Source organism: Lactuca saligna, chromosome 3 (assembly GCF_052625555.1).
Source record: "Lactuca saligna cultivar CGN05327 chromosome 3, ASM5262555v1, whole genome shotgun sequence".
Lineage (NCBI taxonomy): Eukaryota > Viridiplantae > Streptophyta > Magnoliopsida > Asterales > Asteraceae > Lactuca > Lactuca saligna.
The window spans coordinates 229,903,423-229,913,254 of NC_136419.1; the positions used below are offsets into that span (position 1 = coordinate 229,903,423).

The 9,832-nt window shown below is 35.5% G+C and overlaps 2 protein-coding genes across 2 annotated transcripts; both read left to right on the forward strand.

The window, feature by feature from the left end:
- The first annotated feature begins 5,964 nt into the window (after nt 1-5,964).
- Nucleotides 5,965-6,595, forward strand: LOC145036427 (uncharacterized). The gene is made up of 2 exons (XM_078984872.1): nt 5,965-6,197; nt 6,310-6,595. The coding sequence occupies exons 1-2, from the start codon at nt 5,965-5,967 to the stop codon at nt 6,593-6,595; spliced, it is 519 nt and encodes a 172-aa protein (XP_078840998.1).
- Nucleotides 6,596-7,446: 851 nt separating this feature from the next.
- RS31 (RNA-binding (RRM/RBD/RNP motifs) family protein) lies at nt 7,447-9,585 on the forward strand. The gene is made up of 5 exons (XM_078986663.1): nt 7,447-7,666; nt 8,565-8,677; nt 8,769-8,998; nt 9,076-9,312; nt 9,404-9,585. The coding sequence occupies exons 1-5, from the start codon at nt 7,561-7,563 to the stop codon at nt 9,423-9,425; spliced, it is 708 nt and encodes a 235-aa protein (XP_078842789.1). The 5' UTR covers nt 7,447-7,560; the 3' UTR covers nt 9,426-9,585.
- The last annotated feature ends 247 nt before the right edge of the window (nt 9,586-9,832 follow it).

Here is a 9,832-nt window from a genome sequence, read left to right on the forward strand (position 1 = left end):
GGTATTGTCGGAGGATAACCTAGCAGATCCACTTACGAAGGGACTGAGTAGGTTAAGCATTTGGAACACGCTAGGAGCATCGGGCTGAAGGATGATATTAGTTTAGATTAGATAGTTTCGAAACACGTAATAGATAAATGTAATTGACATTTGATGATTAAATAAATGAGTATTATTTATAAGTAAAGTTATTGTCTTATGTTGATTGTTTACCTATTGTTTCACTTTGCATGTTTTGACTTCCTGAATAGTAAGATTATTTGAACGTTCCACAGTCGCTCATACTTTGGGAGTATGTATGAAAGAAGATTGTCATGAATTGGTTTGTAGACTGTCTATAGTGTATTAGACATAGAAAAAGTTAGTTGCAACATTCATGAATGCTTATGAATAAGATTTGAGCATTGGATTAAACCCACGCTTGGTGGTATCACTTCATGGAATTTATCTCGAGTGATCGCAAGACGATAATATCATATGGTCTTAAAACCTAGATATATGGTTTATTGTTTGCGAGTTGGTTGTGCATTGATAATGCGTAAACGCATTAGTAACTTGATGTTATAAAACACATTGTTGTGTATGATTTGATGAGTGAATGGTAAATACATATAAGTCGAAGTTTATCTGTTCCTTTTATCCTAAGAGGGTAAAAGCGATATCTGGGCCCGTCGATGATTTGGTTTGACTTATGTGTCGTTTTTGGTCAGGACTGAATTGATGTGTTCAATTAAGTTCTATGTCAGACGGATCAGAGATCGAGAAACAAACTGCTGGATGATAAGTATGACTATGTTCCATGTAATTGTCTGCACGATATCTAGAATGAAGGATTATACGATCCCTTATCTAAAGGACAGGTTACTAATAAGATCAGAGTTCGATAACGTATTTAAGAGCTACAATTGCTAATCGGATAGTACTTGCATTTATAGTTACTAGACTTATCCAAGTGGGAGACTGTTGGATTAGTGTCTAAGCCCGTAACTATATTTGGTATGTACTTAACCTGGTTGTGCATGGTCCTTTTGGGTTGCCTTCACCAAAGCAACCAGATAGGATGATTTATGGAAAGTGAGAGGTTAATATGGTTTATTAATATATTATATGAATAATATATTAAATGAGAAATCATATAGTTTAATTAATATTAGTCAAGAATTAATTAAGAATTAATTTTGTGACTAAAAGAGATTAATTAAATAAACGGGACTGAAACTGTCAATTATGTGATAGTTGGTTTTTGGGTTGTGGATCTTCCTTAATATGAGGTGGACGAAATAAGGAGTGGAAGCCTATAACGCCCGGGTTTCAGGGCTAAGTATTTTTGATAGTGTAATAGTCTAGGTCAACTATTGTAACTCTTTTTGAAGTAATAAAGATGAAATATTTGAGTATTATGTGAATTATGTGTATTTATGTACTTATTATTGAATTATAAATGTATAATTAATAGAGAATAAAAATAAGCATCAAAATTAAAGTATGGGATAAGACCAATATCTTTATATAAAGTTGTAGTGGTCGAAACAAGGATTCCGGGGATATAGAGAATGCGAGTTATAACGAAGAAGTTATGGCTCGCCGAAGTTTTACGGCAAAATCGGCACGGCACCGGGAGATGTAAATAGTGAATTTACGATGAAGGACTTTTTAGCCTTAGTGATCTAAACCAAAGTTGTAGTATATGTTAAACCGATAGCATCCATAAAAAGAATGCCCAAATCTGACTTTGTATGAGGAAGTTATGATTTTTCTAAGATTCGGCTTAGCAGTGCACGACCCGAAACTCGAATTTTAGTTCGAGCGGTTTTTGGCTTACGCGACCTAAATGAGAGTTGAAGATCTCATTAATTGGAAATCAACGGTAAAAAGACAGATGAAAACAGAGTCCGTATGTAGAAGTTATGAATTCTACGAGGACGTTTAACAGTATAATCTCCTTGTACTGCTAAATTTAAGATCAGTCGAGAATTAGCCAACGGAGTCAAAATAAAAGTTGTAGATCTTATTATTACCTACGCGTGGATATAAAGAACGTCAAAAACAGAGATCGTATGTGAAAGTTACGGATTTTAGAAGTCGGAAGTGTGATGTGCGAAAATGGGTGATGTGGCACAATCTTGGCCATTGCTTTCTCCCAAAGGCTTGCCACCAGATGGTGACATGTGGCACCAAGTTCAACCACATTTCACCCTATAAATACCACCTCTCACACCCTCATTTTCTTTACACCTTTCTCATTATTTCTTCTCTTTACTCTCTCTCTCTCTCTAGCCCCGAAACCCCCCGAAAAGCCTAGGGAACCTCCCTAGCACGAGGCGGAAGCCCTGGAGTGCTCGACGGCTCCGAGAAGAAGAGCTTTTTGGCTCGGGAACACTGCTCCAAGCAAATCCTGGTTTTCTATAAAACCCATTGTAAGTGAGCTACGCCTACGCTATTTTTAATATAGCTTTTATTTAATTATAGTAACGTTATTAGGAACTTATAATAAATACTTGGGCTATTATTATGGGTTATATAAGTATTTTTTTAACGCTTATATAATAGTAATAATAGCTAGACTATTAATTAGTCTCAGCGAATAATAGACTAAACTCTAATGGTAATAATACTAGGTTTCGTCGAAGGAAATTATTTTAAAAAACGAAGCGCTGTCTGATTTCGGAATCACCACCTTTTCAGGTGAGTTCATAGTTACTTTCATCTTACACATAGATATGAAGTATTTTATATATTATGTGCTATGTGTGCATATTATCAGTATACTTGTTATCTATGTTGGATGAATGTTTTTATACAAGTTTTAAATGATTTAAATTGTATATGTATTTTATATCTACAAAAATGTTGGGGTAAAACATGGGTAGATGTAATAAGATGATGTGTGATAAAATGATGAGAGGCCTCAATGTTGTTGTTGTTGTTGATCCAGTCATCTAGCGGAGTATAGATGACGACCACGGACTCTTCTAGACAGTCCAGTGGAACGCTGGCAGGCTCGCAACCTGTAGGCGTTTGTGAACGATGTGTTCACCAGTGTACTCCATCCCCCACATGGTTGCTTTTAGGACATTTATAGCTAAGGAAACCCCTTAACAGTGGTGTCCATCCCGATGTTGATCCTTAGGCTAGGTCCCTTATGATAGGTGTTTAGGGACGTAAAGTGAGGATAACGGGAACAGGTAATCGGGTTATTGTTGATTGATGAAATTAATAAACTTATTTATTGTGGGTTGAAAACCCTATGTGCTCACCAGGCTCCCAAGCCTTACCCACTCAGTTTTATGTATTATAGGTAGTGGCGCTCGAGCATAGTTGTGATGTGTTGGGATGAGGGATTACGGATATAGGCCTGTAGATATGAAATAATGTAGTAAGGCTTATATTGTATTTTTTATACTTATGTACTGTATCGAACATGACATCCCGAGTCTTTTAATGAAATACATTCTAAGGAAATGCTTTTGATAACTCTTTATCATATTATTGTGTTGGGACAAATTCCGCAACTCTTTTATTAAAAGGTTACTCTGATTTTGAAATAAAGTATAAACAAAAGCGGTCTTTTCTGGCCGTAATTTTGGGGATGTCACAAAGCCCACTCTAATTTCGGCCATAGAGACCTTATTCCAGAAGATTCCTAAGCTGCTTAGGGCTTAAATCATCCAATTAGGGTTTTGACTGAAACGCTAGCAGCACAAGTATATAAGGACCCCTAGGGATAGCAATATCGGCCACTTAATCCCTTGGAAGCTTGGAGCTGATTTATAGCCTCTCATCCTCTCTCCTAAACATCATCTTCTTGCTTGTGGTGTTTTTGAGCCATTGGAGGTGTTACACTTGTGACACTAAGCTTCTTGAAGATCAAAGGATTCTTGCAACTATTGAAAGGTATTGTCTAAACTAGTTTATTATAGATTTCGTTTTTAATAGTATGCTAGAATAGGGTATTCAAGTCTTGGATGAATTGCATGTACAATAGAGAAACCTAGATCCAAGATTTAGGGTTTTGCATGAGCACATATGATTGTTCTTTTGCTCTAAACCCATCGTGTTGCACAACCGGGAACACAAAAGCCGACAACATGGCTTCCACAAGAAGAGCTAGTTTTGGTAAAAGTTTGGGTTGACATTTTTGACGATTCGAAAACGGGTAATGCACAACTGGGAGAACATTTTTGGTTTCGCATTTTAGAACGGTTTCGGGAGGAGCTAGGATAAGATGATGACTACCGTACGAAACATGAATTGAATTCGAAGTTTTGAGAAATAGTAGTGGGGTTTAAAAAATAAACGGGTTTTACAACAACCTAAAAACCTAACAAAAAAGCGGCCAAGGCGACGAAGAAATACTTCAAGAAGCTTTGCAATTTTACCGTGAGAAAGTCGGAAAACCATTCAAGTGGCATGATTGTTGGAAATTATTGGTTAGATGTCCTAGGTGGAAAAAATACGAGCAACATTTTATTTTTTGAGTACAACAATCAAAACGAACAAAAATGGGTTTTAGTGGTTACACAACTTTCTCCGATGCTCGGGTTGGTCTAGATTTAAATTAGCAGGACGAACTCGAGCTAGAAAAAATTATCCGACTGATGGGTATGGACAAAGCAACGAGTAAGGAAAAGGGACTTCTTCAGGTGCATTGGATTTCAGCATGGACGTTGACAAAATGCGGAAAATAAAAGTGTCGTTTGATCGATATAATCTCAATTTCTCTGAACATTTGACGTTCGACAAAGAAAAAGAAGAAGCAAGGAAGAAGAAGTGCGCGGGGAAACAAGAAATGGAGGATATGAAGTTCTTGATGGAAAACACCGACCATCTCTCGGGACCGGTTCTCAAGCTCGTGATGAAGAAGAGGGAAAAAATTTTGAAAAAATATTTTTCTTGGGTTGTTGTTGGTAGGTTTGACTTTTTGTTTGTGTTTTTTTTTTTTTTTTTTTTTTTTTTTTTTTTTCTCTACTTTTTTTAATCTTAGGTTTATTGTAATTTTTATTTTAATTAATGAAATACATTTTCTTTTTAATTAAATTTTTTGGTTGTTATTAATTTAAAAATTACAAATCATTAAAATCAAATAATTTTAATTAAAAAAAATAATGAAGACTTCTCATTCATTTTTTAGGTTTATATGAAAGAAAAGATGATATGGCCACCTAAAAAAAAAGAATTTTCTACTAAGACCATTCGGTACGGATCCAACGAGAAGCAACGGGGTGAGGTGGCACCCCTCAACGATGTTATGACACGGGGAACACCGCCCCCTATTCGTTATTGTTCGTCGAGAGTGGATCTTGTGGCCAAGGCGACATGATGCAACGAGTAAATTTAAAACGCTTAATAACGTTTAAATTCCAACGGTTATAAAAAAAATTAACTATTAAAAAAAACCATTTATATCCTATAAATACCTACAATTTTATAAAAAAATTCACACATTTTCTCTTCTCCTCTCTACATATTATCAATTATCTTCAAAAAAAAATATGGATCATTTCGACTCGTCCAATGATTTAGATGGCGATATTTTCTTTAGGATGATGTATCATTATTATACTACTGACATGTTACAACCAGACCCAACCCCGCTACTAACAAAATGTGCGATGTTAAACAGAAATCACGAGGAAGGACACGAACATCTATATCGCGATTACTTTGCGGATAATTGTGTATACAAGGCAAATGATTTCAAAACAAGATTTCGTTTGAGTAGGGATGTGTTCTTACGAATCGTCAACGCCTTGGAAAGCCGGTATCGCTTCTTTACTATACTTTTATACAAAATAAATAAAAATGTACTACATGTTTCTTTAATTTTACAACATATGCAATATATTTTTAAACTGTAGTTTATTTATGTTTAGGTACGAATTTTTTCAATTAAGATATGATGCTAAAGGTAGATGAGGGTTTACAACGTTGCAGAAATGTGTTGCGGCCATTCGTTTGATGGCTATGGGGGAGTTACCCGACACCATGGACGGCTATATGAGAATGTCCGAAAGAACCGCAAGAGAAAGTTTGTATATATTGTCAACGGGTGTTGTTGAAACTTTTGGAGACGTGTATTTGCGAAAACCTTCGTTGCATAATTTGCAAGAATTGTATGCGGCGCATGAAGAATGCCATAGGTTTCCCGGAATGATAGGAAGCATTGATTACACACACTGGAAATGGAAAATTGTCCGGTAGCATGGAAAGGGCAATATGCAAGTGGTCATCACGGATCACCTTCGTTGGTGTTAGAGGTTGTCGCTTCTCAAGATTTATGGATTTGACATGCATTTTTTGGGGTTGCAGTTCCAACAACGACGTCAACGTTCTTGATCAGTCGCCAATATTCGACGATCTTTTGAATGGAAAAGCCCCGGATGCTCCTTTCACGGTAAATGGAAACGAATACAAATATGGGTATTACCTTACAGATGGAATATATCCTCAGTATTCCATATTCGTGAAGGCATTCCGTCACCCGGTTGAAGAACGAGACAATTTTTTTAAGAGAAGACAAGAAGGAGCACGTAAGGATGTGGAAAGTGTTTTTGGAGTGCTGAAGGCGAAGTGGCATATAGTCGAACACGCATAACATGGTAGTAGAAGATAAAGGGAGAAATATTGCACACTATATCCCACAGAGCCCAGACACGTTTTAATCAGGAACAACAGATTATTTGCATCGCGTTGTTGACATTCGAGACGTAAATAAACACAGACAACTTTGAGAGGACTTGGCGGATTATATCCTCTATGGTAACAATCACGATAACGAATAGCGTTGTGTTTTTTTTTTTTTTTTTTTTTTTTTTTTTTTTTTTTTTTTTTTGAATTTGGATGTTATTTTTTTTTGTTTTTGGATATTATGTGTAGTTTAGTCTTTATGTTAATTTTAATGTTTAAAATTTTTTAATTGTTTTTTATAATTTTTAAACATTATGTTTTATTTATTATTTATATTTAAAAAATATTTGTATCAATTTAAAAAAAATCGAAATAAATAAAAAATAAATTATAAAATGGAAAAAAAAAGTAACAAAAAAAATGAAATAGTAAAAAATATATATATATATATATATATATATATATATATATATATATATATTTATTTATTTATTTATTTTCAAAAAGTTGATGTTGCATCTTGTTGCTCATTTCTCCACTTGGTGTTATAACACCATTAGTTTAGGTGACATGCGATGTGACACAACTTGATGTTACACCTTATTACCCACACCAAATGCTCTAACACCTTCCGTCTTAATAGTTCCCGGTAAACCAAAATAAATACGGCGAAACATTATCTAGTTAAAATAAATAAATTTATGACAAAAATAATTGCACACATTATGTGGGCCAAAGCCCAATAGATGGATGGCCCATAGCCTATATCAGTATAAAACGTAGCATATACCAAAAGTAAAATTATTTCTTCGTGTCGTATGTTAATATAACCGTCTCAACTCTCAACCCTAATTCTTCCCCCAATTCACTTTTACTGTTTTAGGGTTTGCTCTCGTTGTCAAATTATTTGTTAACTTGAAAATCCTTTTGAAGATGAGGCCGATTTTCTGTGGGAATTTCGAGTACGAGACTCGTCAATCTGATTTGGAGAGGCTGTTCGGGAAATATGGAAGGGTCGATCGCGTTGATATGAAATCCGGTATATTCTTCCTTCATTTGATATTAATCCTTTCGTCGTTGATTTAGGAGTGTTTCCTGTAAATAGGATGACGAATCAGTTTAAGAAAAGAAAACGATTTAGGTTTTACATCAAAATATCGTGATGTAGATGATGTTATGGTCTTAATTTATTTAGGTACAAGGGTCTTAGGTTTAGGAACTGGTTATCGATCAAGCATGTTTTCTTGTTGATTTTGCTCCGTTTTTTTATCTAGTATAGATGTTTATCCTTATTGCTTTGTGAAGTATAATAGATGGATTTTGAGTAGACTTGATGATTGACTAGAATTGCAATAAAGCTAGTTTTGTAGCTTTGCCGATGGGCATTATTAACAAGGCCATGGAAATTTGAATTACATTGGAACAGGCCTTGGTATTTAAGTGTTTGTTTTGACGCAGGAACAACAACCAAGGGAAAATGAGCTTCTCCCTTTGCAATAGAAAAACCTTAAAGGAAACATATCTACTACTACTACTACTACCTCTTCCTTATATTCATCATGGATTCCTTCTACACTTCACTCACTCACTCATCTGCCATATCACAAGAATTTTCATGTTGGGGTCTGTGAGTTCATCTTGCCTTGAGGTGTTGATGAGACTTGGATTTAATCTTTTTGTTATGCCCTCCATGCCATCAATCAAATCATCATCATCATGATTTAGTTCATCTTGCAAGACTTGTACATCCTATCAGATCTTCACTTCGGTCTTTGCAGGTCTCATACCTCTATCTAGTTTATGTGAGAGAAAACAAAACAAAATAAAAGAAACCCTCATCTATAGATGATGTGTATTGTGGTCTTCACTCAACACATTTCCTGTATTCTATTATATGCTTTTTTCCTAACATATCTATTTTTTTCAAACTTTTACAGGATTTGCTTTTGTTTACTATGAAGACGAACGCGATGCTGAAGACGCGATTCAAGCTCTTGACAACAGCCCGTTTGGATACGACAAGCGCAGGCTCTCAGTAGAATGGGCTAGGGTATGTGAATTTCCAATTTTGCCCTTTCCAAACGTTCTTAGTTTATACACACGGACCGATTCCTTACATTACATTACATTACATTACGCAGGGGGAACGCGGTCGACACCGCGATGGCTCAAAGTCAATGGCAAACCAGAGACCAACAAAGACTCTTTTTGTGATAAACTTTGACCCGATTCGGACGCGTGTCCGTGACATTGAGAAGCATTTTGAGCCTTACGGGAAAGTCCTCCATGTTCGCATCAGACGGAATTTTGCTTTTGTCCAGTTCGAGACGCAAGAGGAGGCCACCAAAGCCCTTGAATGCACACACATGAGGTCTAATTAATTAATTATTTAATTACTTTTTTTTAAAAAAAATAAATAAATTAAAAATGTTGGATAAATTTTTGCAGTAAGATTGTTGATAGGGTGGTGTCGGTGGAGTATGCCTTGAGGGATGATGGTGAGAGAGGGGAGAGTCCTTACAGTAGCAATAGGAGGTCGCCTAGCCCTTATGCTTACAGGAGGAGAGGGAGTCCGGATTATGGGCGGGGTGGGGGTGGACGTAGTCCCGTCTACGATAGATACAATGGACCCTCGTATGATCGGGATCGGGCCCCACGAAGCCCGGGATATGGGAGGTATCGCAGGTATAATGATGTTTGTTTTGTATTGGATATTGTGGATGATGAATAATGTTTATTTAATTGTCTGATGTTTTTTTTTTTTTTTTTTATACAGTCGGTCTCCTGTTAGAAGATGAAAGGTTTATTGTTAGGAAAAGAAACAAAACTAAATAGATGGATGCATATGGATATGTGGAGAAGTCAGTTTGTTAGATCGTTATTATTATGTCGTATAGTTTGGACCGATAACAAATGTGTGTGTTTCTTTTTAAACAAATCTATTAACGTTATTTTACATCGACTGCCTTTGTTTTATTGGATTTTATCAAGTTATTTATAACATTATAAAGGCCACTTGTAACAGTTATATACACAACCATATATAAATACTTCAAATAATCAAAATGTATGAATAATCACTAAAATGACAAAATGTTTTCTTATAACGAGCGTAGCATATTAATATAAGTAACCATCTGTCTATTCTTTTGGAATTGTTTTGCCAACTTTTTACATTTTTTCTTGCAAAGTGAAGAATTTCTTT

Excerpts from the sequence above, each read along its gene's own strand:
- LOC145036427 (XM_078984872.1), top strand. The coding sequence starts at position 5,965 with ATGGGGGAGTTACCCGACACCATGGACGGCTATATGAGAATGTCCGAA. Across the intron at positions 6,198-6,309 it reads TGGAAATGGAAAATTGTCCG|TTCCAACAACGACGTCAACG; the intron begins GTAGCATGGAAA and ends TTGGGGTTGCAG.
- RS31 (XM_078986663.1), top strand. The coding sequence starts at position 7,561 with ATGAGGCCGATTTTCTGTGGGAATTTCGAGTACGAGACTCGTCAATCT. Across the intron at positions 8,678-8,768 it reads TCTCAGTAGAATGGGCTAGG|GGGGAACGCGGTCGACACCG; the intron begins GTATGTGAATTT and ends TACATTACGCAG. Across the intron at positions 9,313-9,403 it reads GGATATGGGAGGTATCGCAG|TCGGTCTCCTGTTAGAAGAT; the intron begins GTATAATGATGT and ends TTTTTTATACAG.